General features: G+C 36.6%; 1 protein-coding gene across 9 annotated transcripts in view; it reads right to left on the reverse strand.

Moving 5' to 3' along the window:
• MYBPC1 (myosin binding protein C1) overlaps positions 1-18102 on the reverse strand; it is an 87647-nt gene that overhangs the window by 25614 nt on the left and 43931 nt on the right. For all 9 annotated transcript variants that reach the window (XM_013051516.2, XM_013051518.2, XM_013051517.2 and 6 more), the window contains 8 exons: positions 17585-17717; positions 15928-16052; positions 14926-15031; positions 13564-13730; positions 11746-11908; positions 10695-10801; positions 10234-10367; positions 1364-1523 (listed from right to left, as the gene is read on the reverse strand). In XM_013051516.2, coding sequence (XP_012906970.1) covers positions 1364-1523; positions 10234-10367; positions 10695-10801; positions 11746-11908; positions 13564-13730; positions 14926-15031; positions 15928-16052; positions 17585-17717 — 1095 coding nt within the window. The remainder of the gene's footprint in view (positions 1-1363; positions 1524-10233; positions 10368-10694; positions 10802-11745; positions 11909-13563; positions 13731-14925; positions 15032-15927; positions 16053-17584; positions 17718-18102) is intronic.

The raw sequence follows: 18102 nt of genomic DNA on the forward strand, positions 1-18102 counted from the left end.
GGGACAGTGGGCCCAATAAAGATAAAAATAATAATGTATTCAAGTTCTTTAGTGTTACAACATTAGAGAATAAGCCCCATATGGAACTCAAGACACTTGTTCTTTTTTTTAAAATTTATTTATTTGACAGAGAGAAATCACAAGTAGACGGAGAGGCAGGCAGAGAGAGAGAGAGGGAAGCAGGCTCCCTGCTGAGCAGAGAGCCCGATGCGGGACTCGATCCCAGGACCCTGAGATCATGACCTGAGCCGAAGTTCAGCGGCTTAACCCACTGAGCCACCCAGGCGCCCCAAGACACTTGTTCTTTACCTTGAAAATGGCAACTAAGAAATTACTGCATAAATATCAGATGTGATTTTGTTTTTTGTTTTTTGTTTTTTTAAATACAAGGTGAACTTTCAGCAGAACTGAATCAAGGACTATTGTTATAAATTATTTGGAATAATAAAGATGTTGACTGGTAGAAATCCAAGTCAAAAATGGCAAATTACCATGTCCTGTTATTATAGTTCAGTGCCTGATAAAGTGACCTTAGTTTCTGGTCCATTTGAAATATATTTCTTAAGGGAAAAATGAAGAGAGATGAAGAGACCATAAAAACTTGGACCATCAATAATCCGCTGGACTCATTTCACCTGGTTTCAAACTTGTACTTAGGAGGTCCTTAGATGACCTTACTCTTCTACAATGAAGATCTTCTACAAAAAAGATGATCTTACTCTTCTACGATGATTGTGATGTTGGAAATTGTTTAGCAATTGTGTTTCAGTGAGTTTAGAGGGCACTGAAAGGGAATACGGCTATGAAGAGCTAATGACCAGCAGCCCCAAATGATTAACCTTAGTGATGCATTTATACAATTGGACCTCTAGGCACGAAAAAAGAAGAGAAAGATAAGGGAAGGGAGAGAAGGGAAGGAAATTTCAAAGATTTATTTTATTTATTTATTTATTTTCATTAGAGAGAGACAGAGAGCAATAAAGAGCACACAAGCAGGGGCAGAGACAGAGGGAGAGGGAGAAGCAGACTCCTTCTGCTGGGAGCCTGATGCAGGGAGACTGATGTGGGGCTTGATCCAAGGACCTTGGATCATGACCTGAGCCAAAGGCAGAAGCATAACCATCTGACCCAGCCAGGTGCCCTGGGAAGGAAATTTTTCAAAAAGGAAAGGAAAGAAAAGAGAAGGCAAGGAAAGAAAAGAAGTGGCAAAGATAGAAAAATGGTGATTTATAAAATATAGCTATACTGTGTTTTCCTTTGTTGGCTACCCAGAAGAGCTAAGAGAACCAAGAGCTGCCCAAGTCTACTCTGCATATGGACATGTCAACTTCATTCTAGAAGTCTGTTGACCCAGAGCACTTACCCACAACTTTAATTTTGATGCTTGCATGTGCTTCCCCAGCTTCATTTTTCAGATTTATGTGGTAAACACCAGAGTCATCTCTTTCAGCAACATCAATGACCAGAGTGCTGCTGTCAGGGTAAGATTCTGCTCTTATCCGGCCACTGCCCTCCGCAATAGCCTAAGAAGGAGAGAAACAAAATACAGCATGACCTATCTGACAAGGACTACTCCAGAGTGCCTTAGAACTTAAGCTGGATGTAGTGCTAATGCCTAAAATACATGTTCTTAGTGTGATCCTCCACCAATCCTAAGGACAAAGGTATTAACATTCCATATTACACAGCAGGAAGCTGTGGGATTTGTCTCAAAAGCCCACTAACCATGAACTCACCAAAGAAAAATTTGGAGGACAAAAATATGACTGTAGAACTGTTGTTTAAGGAGAGGAGTCTCTTTGGACGTGAAATTAGAATATTTAAATTCATATCAGGAACTGATCATGATTTGCTCATTTCCTTATATGTCTTGAAAATTTAGAAATACCGAAAAGGGTTGAAGAAGACCACAACGCCTATTTTCTATACAAGTTGTTGAGTATTGATCTTTCCCTTCTAATAGGACATGAAAGAATGAACATCTAATTCCTTAAGTAAAGACAGAGTAGGTTGGGCCTTTCATTATATTTTCTTTCTTTTTTTTCTCCTCCTCCACCTCCTTCTCCCCCTTTTCTTCTCCTTCACTACTTTCCTTCTTTCTTAAATCAGAAATTTAAAACAGCATTCCAATTTTCTGATTCCTAGATCATCTTCCTATATGACAATGAACAGCCAGTATACAAAGAGAAAACACAGAGAAGGTCAAGGTAATTTAGAAACTGGGTAATTTTCTAGTAACGATTAAATTAACTCTTTACTCTTTTGGGTTTGGATTAGGACTCACACGTCTTCAATAACAAAAAACTGTGACAGCAATAAAAATACCTGCAATAGCTTATAGTTTTCATAATTCTTCTGTTTTATAATTGAAAGAAGATATGGTGTATATATATATACAATGGAATACTAGGCAGCCATCAAAAGAAATGCAATCTTGTCATTTGCGATGATGTGGATGGAACTAGAGGGTATTATGCTGAGCAAAATAAGTCAATCTGAGAAAGACAGTGATTATATGCTCTCCCTTTAGGAGGAATTTGAGAGGAAAAGTGGGAGGCTTGGTGGGTAGGGAAGGAAAAAATGAAACAAGATGGGATCAGGAGGGAGACAAAACATAAGAGACTCAATCTCACAAAACAAATTGAGGGTTGCAGGGTAGGGGCGTAGGGAGAGGGTCGTTGGGTTATGGACATTGGGGAGGGTATGTGCTATGGTGAGTGCTGTGAAATGTGTAAGCCTGACAATTCACAGACCTGTACCCCTGGGGCTAATAATTATATGTTAATTAAAAAAAAAAAAAGAAAGTTTCCTCACATTAGCTAAATTCTAATTTTAAGATTATAGAAGATGTTCTGCTTTCTTTTTAATGTGAAAAGAAAAATACTTATTTAGGCTGGTGTTATATTATCTTCTTTTGTTTTCAACATTTTGTTTGCTTGTCTATTGTGCTATCAGAGTACAATTCACACACTTTTTAGACATAGAGTTCTATGAATTTTTATAAACTTGTGTGATTGTGCAACCACCACCACAATCAAGATACAGACCACTTCTATGACTCCCAGTGGTATCCCCATGGTCCTTCACAGTCAACTCACTCACTCCACACTGGTCCCTGGCAACCACCAATCTGTTACTTGTCTTTCTAGTTTTCCTTTTTCTGGAATGTCATATAAAGGACTGAAACCATATGCAGTCTTTTGGATCGGTCATCTTTCACTTAGCATAATGCTCTTTAGATTCATCCATGTTACTACATGTTTTATTAGTACCTTCCTTTTCACTGTTGAGTAGTATCCGAGTGTATATTCCATGAGCAGTTGGTGTATGCATGTACAAGCTGTATGTTTGTACAACGGGACTTTTCGGTTGTTTCCAACTTTTGACGATTATAAATAAAGCTGTTATAAACATTCATGTACAAGTTTTTGTACAGACACATATCATTTCCCTAGGGTAAATACCTAGGAATTGTCTTGTGGAGTTGTATGCAAGTGCATGTTTACCTTTATAAAAACTACCAAACTGTTTTCCAGCGGGTGTACTAGTTTGCCTTTCCACCAGTGATGTATGAGTCTTTAGTTGTTACATATTCTTAAAAGGATTTGGTATTGTTAGTTTTTAGAAATATTTTTGTTGCTATTCAGCTTCTTTCATTCAGCATCATTATTCATCTAAGTTGTTGTATACATCAATAATCCATTCCTTTTTATTGCTAGTAGTATTCCATTGTGTGAATATCCTGTAATCTGTTTATCCATTCATCCACTGATGGACATTTGTGTTGTTTGCAGTTTCTGGATATTATAAGTAAGGCTACTGGGGACTTTGGATGGCATAGTTGGTTAAGTATCTGCTTCGGCTCAGGTCAGGACTCTGGTCCTGTGATCGAGCCTTCTTCCTTTCCCCTCTTCTTCCTTTTCCCCTCTCCCTCTGCTGCTCCCCCTGCTTGTGCTCACTTGCTCTCTCTCTCTGTGTCAAATAAACAAATAAAATCTTTAAAAAATTATAAATAAGGCTACTATGACCATTTGTGACATATTTTTTGTAGGTTACATTGAATTTTCTACATCTATGATTGTGTCATCTATAATAACAATAAGCACAGTTTTATTTTTCCCTTTCCAATATGAGTATCTGGTATTTCTTTTTCTTGTGTGATTGCCCTGTCTAGAACTTCTATTACAATGTTGAGTAGAAGTTGTGAGATGGGGGGCACCTGGGTAGCTCAGTTGATTAAGCAGCTGCCTTCAGTTTGGGTCATGATCTCAGGGTCCTGGGATTGAGTCCTACCCCCCATGTCTCCCTATCCCACTTGTGTTCTCTTGCATGTGTTCTCTGCCTCAAATAAAATATTAAATAAAAAAAGTTGTGAGATCATATGATAGTTGTACCCCTGGGGATAAAAATATATGTTTATAAAAAATTAAAAATTAAAAATTAAAAGTAAAAAAAAAAAAGTTGTGAGGACGGACATCTCTCTTTTGCTGCTGATCTGTACATTCAATCTTTGAATTGAAACATTCAATCTTTCACTATTAAGTAAAATGACCATTGTAGGATTTTCACAGGTTTTTTTTTTTTATCATGGTGAGCAAGTTCCTTTTACTTCCTAGTTTGCTGAGAGATATTTATTAGGAATAGATTTTGGGTTTTGTCAAATGTTTTTCTTTATCTATGAGATGACCATGCTTACTTTTTTTTTTGCTGGTTTGTTAATACGGTGAATTATATTAATTGATTTTCTTTTTTTAAAAAAGATTTTATTTATTTGTCAGAGAGAGACAGCATGAGTACAAGCAGGGGGAATGGCAGGCAGAGGGAGAAGGAGGTTCCCCGCTGAGCAAGAAGCCCAATGCGGGACTTGATCCCAGGACCCTGGATCATGACCTGAGCTGAAAGCAGATGCTTAAATAACTGAGCTACCCAAGCTTCCCTATATTAATTGATTTTCAAATGTGAAACCAATCTTTGCATTCCTGGGATAAAACCCAGTTGGTCATAATGTATTATTCCTTTTATATATTGTTGGATTTGATTTGCTAACTTCTATTTAGAATTTTTCATCTATGTTAATGAGTGATTTTGGTTTATAGTCTCTTCTAATGCCTTTTCCTAGTTTTGCTATAAGGGAATGACTGGGCTTCAAAAATGAGTTGGGAAATACTCCTATTCTCTTTTCAATTTTCTGGAAGAGTTTATGTAGAATTGGTATTATTTTTTTCTTAAATCTTTGATAGAATTCTCCAATAAAGCCATCTAGGCCTGGAATTTTCTTTCTGAAAGGTTTTATCTACAAACTTCATTTCTTTAATTGATATGGGGCTATTTAATACTGATTTAGTAGCATTCTGAAAATTATGATTAGTGGTATGCTCATAAACATCTTCTAATTTCCCTTGTGGTTCTTTTTTCTGATCCATGATTTATTCCAAAAAGTGTTAGTTTCTAAATTTTGAAAAATTTCCATATGTTATTGCTATTGATTTCTAATTAACCCCATTGTGATCAAAGAACATACTTTGCATGTCTTAAATACTTTTACATTTATTGAGACTTACTTATGGTCTATCTTGGAAACTTTCCATATGTAATTTTATTTATTTATTTATATTTTAAAAATATTTTGTTTATTTATTTGACACAGAGAAAGAGAGAGAGAGAGAGAGCAAGAGCACAAGCAGGGAGAGCAGCAGGCAGAGGGAGAAGCAGACTCCCTGCTAAGTAGGGAGTGCCCAGCGTGACACTTGATCCCAGGACCCCAGGATCATGACCCCAGCCAAAGGCAGATGCTTAACGGACTGAGCCACCCAGGCGCCCACCATATATAATTTTAAAATAATGCCCATTCTGCATTTGTCAGTGGAGTGTTCTATAAATGCCAATTAGATCAAGATGGTTGCTACTATTTTTCAAACCCACAGTAGCCTTACTGATGGTCTACATCTATCAACTACTGAGAGAAGAATATTGAAATCTCTAATTTATTTATTTTTCTTTGCAATTCTATTACCTTGTTGTTTTCTACTTGTCTCATCTGTACTTTATGCCTCTTTTTCTGCCTTTTTAAAGATTAATTAAATATTTTTTGTGATTTTCATATTATGTCCTTTGTTGGCTTATTAACTATAACTTTTTATTATTTTAGTGGTTCCTTTGGGTCTTACAGTATACATGTTTTTCAGTCTACCTTCAGGTGATATCAAAATAGCATACCTCCCTTTCAAACCTCCTAATTCTTACCTTCCATTTCTCTCCTCTTGACTTTATGTTTCTATTGTCATAATTTTTACTTACATTTATGTTATAAACACTACAGCATATGATTATTATTTTTAATGAGTCAATAATCTTTTTAAGAGATTTAAATAATAAGAAAAAAACTCTTATGTTTATCCATGTAGTTATCATTTCTGATGTTCTTTGTTCCTCTGTAAAAATTGTTTCCATCTGGAATCATTTTCCTTCTGACTTAAGGACTTCTTTTTTTTTTTTTTAAGATTTTATTTATTTATTTGACAGACAGAGATCACAAGCAGGCAGAGAGGCAGGCAGAGAGAGAGGAGGAAGCAGGCTCCCCGTTGAGCAGAGAGCCCGATGCGGGGCTTGATCCCAGGACCCTGGTATCATGACCTGAGCTGAAGGCAGAGGATTTAACCCACTGAGCCACCCAGGAGCCCCTTAATGACTTCTTTTAGCATTCCCTGTAGTGCAGGTCTACCAGTGATGATTTCTTTCAGCTTTTATATATCTGAAAACAATTTTATTTTGTCTTCATTTCTAAAAATTATTTATTTTTACTCAGTATAGAACTCTAGACTGATAGGTTTTTTTTTTAGAATTTGTAGAATTTTTTAGAATTCAGGGATGCCTAGGTGGCTTAGTCATTAAGCATCTGCCTTTGGCTCAGGTCATGATACCAGTATCCTGGGATTGAGTACCACATCAGGCTCCCTGCTAGGCAGGAAGCCTGCTTCTCCTTCTCCCCTTCATTGTGTTTCTTTCTGTAATATAAATAAATAAAAATCTTTAAAAAAAAAAAAGGAATTTTTTAGCATTCATAGAAATATAGGTTGATCGTTTTTTCCTTAAAGATGTTGCTCCGTTGTATTCTCACTTGCCTTGCTTCTAGAGAGATCTGCTGTCACTTTTGTCTTTGTTTCTATACATTTAATGGGACTTTTTTCTCTGGTTACTTAAGTCTTTTTTTCTTAATCACAGATTTTGAGCAATTTGGTTATAATGGGTCTTGATGTGGTTTTATTAATGTTCCTTGTACTTGGGTTTTAATGAGATTCCTGTACCTGAAGTTTTAGTTTTTATCAAATTTTGAAAAATTTTGATCCTTATTTCTTTACATATTCTTCTGTCCTCTTTGGGAACTCTAAATACACATTCATTTCCCTGCTTGAGGTTGTCCCAAAGCTCAACGATGTTCTTTTTTTTTTCCACTAGAAAACAGAAACTCAACCTTTTTATTAAAAAATTATTCTTTTAAAAATTTTTTTATTGTTTTAAAAAACTTTATTTGTTTATTTGAGATAGAGAGAGAAACCATGAGAGAGAGAGAGAGAGAGAGAGAGAGAGCAAGCAGGGTGGAGGGGCAGAGGGAGAGGGAGAAGCAGACTCCCCGTGAGCAGAGAGTCCCGCATGGGGCTCGATCCCAGAACTCCTGGATCATGACCTGAGCTGAAAGTGGAAGCTGAACCAAATGAGCCACCCAGGCACCCCTTCTTCTTCTTCCTGTTCTTCTGTTTTATTTTGTTTTGTTTTTAAAGAAAGAGAGAGTGGGGTTGAGGGGGCAGAGGTAGAGAGAGAATCTTAAACAGGCTCCATGTCCAGACTGGAGCCTAACACAGGGCTCAAGCTCATGACCCTGAGATCATGACCTGAGATGAAATCAAGAGTCAGTTGCTTAACCAACTAAGCCAGCCAGGTGCCCCAATAAATTACTTTTTGAAGCAGATTTAGACTCACTACAAAACTGAGTGTAAAGTATAGAGACTTCTCATAGATACCCTTCCCCACACATGCACAACCTCCTCCACAACTGACATCCCACATCAGAGTGGTATTTTCGTTACAGCTGATGAACCTACACTGACACATCATTATCATTCAAAGTCTGAATTTACATTAGGGTTCACTCTTGTGTTTTACATTCTGTGGGTTTTGCCAAATCTATAACGACAGGTGGTCATCACTATAATATCATATGGGATAGTTTTACTGCCTATAATACATTTTATAGGGAGCCCAAGAGTGACATTTGAACTACTACTCCACCACTCCAACCTTCTTTATTATTCCCCTCATCATTCACTCTGATGCAGAGTGGCTTTTTTTCAACTCCTTCAACACATCAAGCTCATTTTCTCCTCTCCTCTTGTCCCTTGCACTTGCATTGACTTTACCCAGAAATCTTTTTCTTTTGATCGTCACATAATGGTTTCCTTGTTCTTCAGAAGGACTATGGTCATTTACCTCACAATCACTTGCTAATCATATTACTCTGTTTTTTAAAAAAAACCTTCAAGGCACTTATTACTATCCAAAGTGGTTTTGCTCATTTACTTATTTAATAATTTATTGTCTATTTCTCTTCCACTCCATTCTGTGATACTCATTAGAATGAAAAATGGGCCACAAGCAAAAGGATGAAATTGGACCATTTCCAACACCATCTACAAAAATAGACTCAAAATGAATGAAAGACCTAAGTGTGAGATAGGAATCCATCAAAATCCTAGAGAACAAAGGCAGCAACCTCTGTGACCTTGGCCGCAGCAACTTCTTGCTAGACACGTGTCCAAAGGCAAGGCAAACAAAGACAAAAATGAACTATTGGGATTTCATCAAGATAAAAAGCTTTTTGCACAGCAAAGGAAACAGTCGACAAAAACAAAAGACGAGGACAGCATGGGAGAAGATATTTGCAAATGACATATCAGATAAAGGGCTAGTATCCAAAATCTAGGAAGAACTTGTCAGACTTAATATCCAAAGAACAAATAATACAACTAAGAAATGGGCAGAAGACATGAACAGACATTTCTCCAAAGAAGACATATGAATGGCCAACAGATACATGAAAAAATGCCCCACATCAACTGGCATCAGGGAAATACAAATCCGAAGACAATGAGATACCACTCACACCAGACATTATGGCTAAAATTAACAAGCCAAGAAACAACAGATGTTGGCAAGGATGTGGAGAAAGGGGAAACCTCTCACACTGTTGGTGGGAAAGCAAGCTGTTGCAGCCACTCTGGAAAACAGTATGGAAGTTCCGCAAAAAGTTGAAAATAGAGCTAACTTATGACCCAGCAATTGCATTACTGGGCATTTACCCCAAAGATACAAATGTAGTGATCCAAAGGGGCACCTGCACCCCAATGTTTATAGCAGCAATGTCCACAATAGCCAAACTATGGAAAGAGCCCAGTTTTCCATGGACAGATGAATGGATAAAGAAGATTTGGTGTAATATACAATGGAATACTACTCAGCCATCAAAAAATGAACTCTTGCCATTTGCAATGATATGGATGAAACCAGAGGGTATTATGGCAAGTGAAACAAGTAAATCAGAGAAAGATAATTATCATGTGATCTCACTAACATGTGGAATTTAAGAAACACAACAGAAGATCATAGGGGAAGAGAGGGAAAGATAAAACAAGACAAAATCAGAGAAGGAGACAAACCATAAGAAACTCTTAACCATAGGAAATAAACTGAGGGTTGCTGGAGGGGAGGTGGATGGGGTAACAGAGTGATGGACATTAGGGAGCACAGGATGTAATGAGCACTGGGTATTATATAAGACTGATGAATCACTGACCTCTACCTCTGAAAATAATAATGCATTATGTTAACTGAATTTAAATTTAAAAAGGAATTTTAAAAAAGAATGAAAAATGGGATCTTGTTCACTGTACATAAAAAGTTGCCTGGTGAAAAAAACCCAAACAACAACAAACACACACACAGACACAAACCTGCCTGGTCACATAGTAAATAGTTAGAAATATGAAAAGTAAATGAATGAGGATTATATTTGCATGAAAATTAGTCATCTTCCTTAATCAAAGGAATTATATCTCTACTGAACCCCTATGTGTATATTGCTTTCTTCTTTCATCTAATTGAAAATGGGAAGTGGGATCATCAGTGGGTGTGTGTGTGTGTGTGTGTGTGTGTGTGTGTGTGTGTGTAAGCAAAACAAACCTTATCTGCTCGGCTCCAAATGGCTTTGGGAGGTGGCTCTCCAGTGACAGGAATCTCAAGACGAAGCTTGCTTCCTGCAATTACTGTAACTGTATTGTCAGCATCAAGACCATCCAGGATGATCTTAGGAGGATCTAGAATATTAAACATAGCCTTTGTTATCAGACAATCATTTCTGTGTGAATATCTGGGCTAGTACTTTCCTAGTGGTAAATACTGGTAGTAACCAATATTTCATCTGGCTAAAAAGAATATAAGAGGAGTCAAAGTAGTAGGTGCCGGGGACCTTGCAAAACAACTTCACTATAAGACTCCGTAAGAATCAACTATTACAATTAATGACATACGAATTCATGCATTTTTTTCTTTAAATATCACAGTTTCATATGTGTTATATTTCCAAGGTAAGCAAACAACAACAAAACATGAATATAAAACTCTGCAACGATTCATCTACTCACCAATAACATGAACTTTGGCAGGCAAAGTAATAGAGTAGGCATCTGGTGTAAATACATATTCACCTTCATCCTCAGTGAGAGCATTGGCTATCACTAGCTTGTGGATTCTAAGGAAACAAGAAAAACATTTCTAAGAATTTACAAAGATTTAGATGGTTTGCCGCCCAACTGAAGAGATACCTGGCCTTTATCTGATTAACTTTTTAGTGCTAGCTGGAGAGAAAGATCAGGAAATCGAGAGAGAGAATATGAATGTGAAGGCTTAATTATCCTATTATTGACCTACACTGAGTATTCATTTTGGAGTTTATGAAATTATCTGTATGAATACAACCTGCTTATCATGCATGCAAGAGTCCATTATTCTTGTCTCATCATATAGCTTTTGAAAAAGACTGAAATATAACATCTCACCAGTGCCACACTTTAAGATTTAAGAACTTACCAAGAATAATCTTGACCTTGGCTTTTTATCCCAAATCTAAAAGCAGTAGTTCTTAACTCTCTGAGGTGGGGGGCGGTCAGTGAATATCTGATGGACATCATGGATCCTCTCTCTAGAGAAAAGTGTGTATTTTTGTATACACAGACCTTGCTTTAGAGGATTCACAATCTCCTAGGATCCACAGATCCAAGATTATGAACTTTTGCCTTTTAAGATATTTGCTAGATTCCAGGGCATTATGTCCACCCCCCAAATTGTGGGAGGTCACATGACACTTACTAGTTACGGACTGTTAATCCATTTTGATTCATTCCTTAACTAGGACTCAATATCAGTCCTTTAACCTCATGATTGGATGGAAAGAATCAGTTATTGGCTTTTGAATAGTCAAAGCACGAAGCCATGAGGTGCAGGTAAAGTTTCACTGGTAGGACAGGACGTAGAACAGAGAAATCACATGTTCTTGCTATTTGGAAGCAAAGAACCAAACACAGATCCTCTCTTTAGGACAACTCTCTAATCCTCCTCACCAAATATATAATTTAGGAAGTGAAGAGAGAGGATATGGGGACCAGCCCTCCCTTATGAGCCACCTGACTTGCTCACCTTCCCTTGTGAACAACCTTTAGACGGTCACTTTCCTGAACAGGTAGACCATTTTTAGTCCATTTTCCTGTTATGTTTTCAGAGACTTCACACTTCAAGCATATTTCTTTTCCAAGGTGTACAGTTTGGTCAGTCAGAGGTGTCAAAACCTTCAGAGGTTTCACTACAGAAAAAAAAGATAATTATAGGTCCCAAACCCAAACACCGGAGAGGCCAAGATGGTTTCTTGTTTTGAAAATGAAAATGTGTTCTGGTGCAATTGATATGTTAGGGGGCAACTGGAACACAACAAAAATTTTGTTTTTGATGATGCATGATTTGATTCATGAAAAAGAGAAAACAGCATCCAGCTGACTGAGCCAGGTAAGAACGCACAAATTGCACTCACGCACACGTCGAACATTTACCAGCTCCCTGAATTCACCCATGCGGTATGAGCCACACTCATGCACATCTAAAATTACCACTGTCTGTCCAATTTCAAATAACCTCTTTCCATCACTTCACAGTGGCTCCCTAGTGGCAACACTTCCAACACCACTCACACAAGCAAATTCCAGGTCTCACTTAATGTAAAGTGCCATATTTATTAACCATTTGACATGTGTAAAACTGTGATACTGTTTTTTTTAAATTTGGTTCTTCTTCTTCTTCTTTTTTTTTTAATGTACGGCTGACAAAATTTTTGAGTGTTGTACCCATAACCTCACCTTCTCCATTAGTCTTGTGGTTTTATTGCATGACTTCGTATAGCTCAATGATTTTAGAAATGCCTATGCTGCATTATAGCAGAACTGGCTGTAATTGCTTTATTTACTTATTGTGTGTGTGTGTGTGTGGTGTGTTTTGTTTTTGTTTTTGTTTGTAATTGCTTTAAATGAAACAAATTTCAGGTTGCCTATGGTTGAAAAACTTTTTTCATAGTAAACTAAAATGGCCGCAGTTCTGTGAAGCATAAGGAGTGTAACTGAGATAACCTCTGAATAATCCAGGAATCCTATGGATCACAACTGGACTATGCAAGAAGTCAGGAAGCAGGATTTTTGCTCTGCATGTATTACGAAAATTCCTGTGAGATTTGTTATTTTAATTCTCACGGTTAATTGGAAGAGACAGACTCTGCTGTTGAGGACTGACTACTATTTGGAGGCATTTGGGGAAGTACATAAATTCTCGTATGCCTCTTGATCTTGGTAGCAAATAATTTCTTACAATGTTCTCATTTGAGCCTTCTTGGTTTGAGCAACTTTCTTCATACTCTAAATGTAACTGCAGAATGTTGAATGTTTATATAATGAATAGATAGCAAATTCACCCATGGGTTATGCAAACATCAGGATTTTATATGACATTGAAGTATTTACTATCTATTTATGTGGTCTTGGGATTAAAGTATTTCTTAACTATTTGGATAACTTCTCTGGAAGGTGATGTTTATACTCCCCAAAACTGTGTTTTACTGTTTTTCCCCCTTTTTAAAAATTAGCATATAAGGTATTATTTGTTTCAGAGGTACAGGTCTGTGAATCATCAGTCATACACAATTCACAGCACTGGCCATAGCACATACCCTCCCCAGTGTCCATCGCGCAGCCACCCTATCCCTTCCCCCTGTTTTTACTATTAAATTGAGTAGTTGGTTTCTATCTCAGAGACCCTGACTGATGTGACATAGACACTCAGTTAGGATGGAATCCAATTTTACATATTTAAAATTGCCAGAAGTAGAAATCAAATAGATTGAAATTAAAATTGAATTAACAAATGCAACACCAATAGTTAGCCAACTTGGAAGACATCCAAGGACATCTTACTTACAGTCGACACTGAGCTTAGCAGTCGATTGTCCTCCCGTTGTCATTACAGAATATTCTGCACTGTCAGCCTTCGTTGCTCCTTCTATGACCAAAATATGTTTTTTGCCTTCAACTTTAACTCGGTATCTTGATTTTGGACCAGGGATAATCTCCTCACCATTCTTAAACCTGAGTTAAAATAGATTGTAAATAGATTTTTTTAAAAAAGAGTTGTATAAAGCTTTTATAAAACTCTTTTTTAGGAGATGGACATTTTTGGTCTTGGTTTTGTTCTTTGGGTTTTTTTTTTTTTTTGCTATATCCTGGGATCTAAGAACTATTTGTTGAATTAAAGAATGTATGGATCGGGGCGCCTGGGTGGCTCAGTGAGTTAAAGCCTCTGCCTATGGCTCAGGTCATGATCTCAGGGTCCTGGGATCGAGTCCCCCATGGGGTTCTCTGCTCAGCAGGGAGCCTGCTTCCTCCTCTCTCTCTGCCTGCCTCTCTGGCTACTTGTGATCTGTCTGTCAAATAAGTAAATAAATAAATAAAAATCTTTAAAAAAAAGAAGTAAAGAATGTATAGATCATCATATCAAATGGATTAATAATGTAACAAGTATTGTCTGAAAAATTACATTAGAAGAATGTAGGTCCCTTCTTCCCATTCAAGATCAATCCAATGAAGATGCTAAGAGTGGATTTTACCTCTTGACCCACACCAATAAGAATAGCATCATTTAATATATTTTAAAGTTAGCTATGATTCTAGATTAGAATAAACATTCTACTCTTTGCCAGATACACGCTGTGTAATTTACTATACTTCTTAATAAACTATTTCATTTTAGGATTCTGAAACTCTTAGCTTTAATTTTGAGGTTACTCAATTAGAACTTGAGAAAACATTCCCTATCCAGACAAAAGAAATGCTTTTATTCTTTAAAGTGATCGGTGATTCTTAGTCTAAAATATTTTCCTGTAGTACTGTAACAATAAGGTAACTGTGAATTAAATGAAAAATATGTATGTAAGTATATTTTTTCATGTAAGTTTCCAGCATGCCATAGTGAGAGTAAGCAAGGTATAGAAGTTAGGAACATCTACCAGATTTAGAGTCTAACAGACCCCCGGCAACTGTAAATCACCCATTTCTCAGTAAGTGCCTACTTCCCTACATTATCAATCTAGATTTCCGGATTGCTTTCCAGCTTCATAGGTGAAAAAAACCCCAAGTATCTTCACAGTTTTAGTTACCACTTCTATGAACACAAATGAGATTACGATTCTTTTCATATGTGTAAAAGCCATTTCCTGTTCTCCAATCCATGAAGGCATTTTTTTCAATCTATTAAAAATGGACAGACCTCAGGAAAGCTATTTACCATTTCACATTGGCATCATCTTCAGATACCTCACATTCTAATTCCACTGTTTCCCCACAGTAAGCATTCGTATCTTCCAGCTGTTTGGTGACCATAATTGGAGGCTCTAGTGTGAAAAAAGGGGGAATCAGAATCATTAAATGTTCAAACCTGCTCATGACCACAGATTTGTTCACAAATTAAAGACCAACAGTAAGAAAGTATCATCTACCATAGGGCTATGGTTAGATGGTGGTAGATAGTTGGTGGGTTTTTTTTTAAAGCTTTTTTGGCGAAATAGCTGGTAACCCTGAGTAGGTTTTCTTAATTTCCTCAAATCCAAACAATTATTGTTCTGGAAAACAGGCAAAACATGTATCAAATATCCTTCTTTTGGCAAATGACTAACCATGTGGTAGGAATTTCTGATGAAGGAGAATCTATAACAGCATGATTCTTTGATTCTGGTTCTAGATGGACGATAGAGATTGCAGAGCTGTCTGTATTGAGAGGGTTCGTGGACTCCCTCAGGCTATTTCACAAAGTTTAAGTCAATGATAATCTTCAGCACCCTCCGTGTCAAACATTGATACCCTTTTATTAATGAAGCTGGTTTCAAGTGAAATCTACTTGTGATCAGCTGAATGTGTGAAATGAGGACTATCTAGTCGAGTTTGCTGGGTTTTAGAAACTATATCCAGAATAATTATCTACCGCTTGCTTGAGTCAAAAGCATAAGGCATTTGGACTCATTTTCTCCCCTCAGCTTTTCTAGTCTTCAACAAACTTGACGATTAATTAGGATAACTTAAGATAATAATAATTATTATTAATTGATAACTGCCAGTGTAGAGGAGCTTCCACGCAGAGTCAATCTAACACCCAGGCTAACCTATTTCTAGAGGTACTATGACCTCTGCTCTGGAGCTCAAGAGCTCACCTTGTCATGCTCATTTTAATTACTACCCCTGGGAGGAAGAGTGCAGAGGCTGTTCAAGACTACAGTAGGAGATTTCATTTTACCTCTTACAAAGAGCTCGGTGGAACATTTCTCATCACCAGCTGTCACATAGTACTCTGAATCATCAGTCAGTGCACAGTTATTGATAAACATGATTCTTTCACATCCTTTATGTTCAAAGATGTATCTGTGTTAAATAGGAGGGAGAGAACAGTTTGTGAACTTGATTTTATTCTTTACTTAATTACCAGCAAATCTGGCTTATAATTCAGTAATGTTTGAAAGTCAGGGATATAATTTTGATTTGTAATTTATGTAGCACATCCTACGTAGTTAATAGAAAACATGAAGCCAATTGTTATATTTCTAATGCATAATGTAATACATATGCATATTTACATATAATATATAATTTCTGTATTTTTATAGAAGGTTTCATTTCATCTATAAATTAGTACTCATATATTTGTTATTTAATTTTTTTAACCCATTATTGGAAAATGGGGTTGGCTGAGGTTGTCAGGGAGATTTAGAATCCTGTACACTTTTTTCAAGGACCAGTTCTTTTACTTTATAGGTAGACAGGGACTCAGTCTTACTCATTGATTCATTGGTTCCACTCATTGCCTAGTGCAGTGTCACAACAGATTTTGTTAGGTGAATAAGTGATTATGTGGTTTTAGCAATACTATGAACTTAATCACTAACATAGGCGGTAATTTTACATAATGTGATGGTCTTTTAAATGAGCTTAAGAACTAGTGTTATCATATCATAGTAAGCACCTACTGAAAAAGGACTTGAGCATTTGGAAACAAAAAGCTAAAAGCCAGGAATATCACAAAATTTAATTGTCTGTGACCAGATTATGGGTAAGTATATTAGGGCATTATAGCAGACTAACAAGTTCTCATTTGGAAAATTCTCAAATTGAACACTTTAAGAATAAAGCATTACACAACATTTTCTAGATAAAGATAACTGATTAAAATTGTGTTTTTGGTAAATTCAAGCCACTTTCAAGAGATTTTTATCAGACTAAACATTATCATCACAAAGTCACTCTGTAGGCATGGCCCCATTAAGAAACTGGAAACCACCTAAATGTATTCCAGAAGTGACAGATTTTCAGGATTAAAGTCTTTTGTAAATGTACATGTGACTCCTGTTAACTTAAAAAAATATACTGGAGTTGAAAAGCTCTCAGGCTGAGAAGGATCTCTGTAAAGTAGTTTCATAATAGACTAGCGATACCATCAGACATCAGGGATTAGTTTGTTTCCTTCATTGGAGAGAGGGCCAAAAAATAAAATACAGTCTTTAGATGCTCTTCTGGAAAACCAAAAGTTCTCTAATTGTAGGTGTTATTTCCAGTTGTTATATCAAATATGTATTTCAAAATTTTATTTTAAAAATTGGGAGAAATTTGACAATGCTCTTGACATTGTATTTGACAATAATCATATATAACGTGTATTGGCACATCTGGAACTGGAATCACTCAAAAATAGTTTGTATGGAATTAAAACAAAAACCAAGGTTTTATTTATATATCATGGTAATTTTAATGGTTCCAAAATATATGAAAAGTTTTTACTCTCCCTCCATATGATTTTGCATTAAAAAGGTATAATAAAATGTTTTTTATTCCCAGAAAATTGAGTCAGACTACTATTAGATTTATATAGCTATCACTGATTATTTTCAAAGCCCACTTACTTTGTACTGGGTCGAATTTCTTGACCATTTTTATACCATTTCACCTCCAACTTTGGGTCTGCCAGTTCCACAACAAACCTTACTCTGCCTCCTTTATCAATTTGATAGGCAGGATCAAGAATTTTTGCAAAAGCTGGTAGAGAGAAAAAGCAAAACTATGTCAGTATGGGCATATATATGCTGTGAACTTAGTCGGTGTGTGTCTAAGAACCTAAAACTAAATGAAAAATTGAGACTTGAAGTAGAAAAAAATTAGGAATCTTCCAAATTATCTGATATATTTTAGAATTCTGTGTTGATTTATATATGACAAGATGGTCTAAAAATTTGAAGAGAGTCCACATGTTTTTGAAAGAAACATAAGAATTATTGAAGAGCAAAGAAACTGAGGGCTGCTGGAGGGGAGGTGGTTGGGGGGATGGTGTATCTGGGCGATGGGCATTAATGATGTGATGAGCACTGTGTGTTACATGCAACTGATGAAGTGCTGAACTCTACATCTGAAACGAATGTTGGCC

The sequence above is a fragment of the Mustela putorius genome, unplaced genomic scaffold (assembly GCF_011764305.1).
Source record: "Mustela putorius furo isolate JIRA1106 unplaced genomic scaffold, ASM1176430v1.1 tig00000788_pilon_pilon_pilon, whole genome shotgun sequence".
Classification (NCBI taxonomy): domain Eukaryota; kingdom Metazoa; phylum Chordata; class Mammalia; order Carnivora; family Mustelidae; genus Mustela; species Mustela putorius.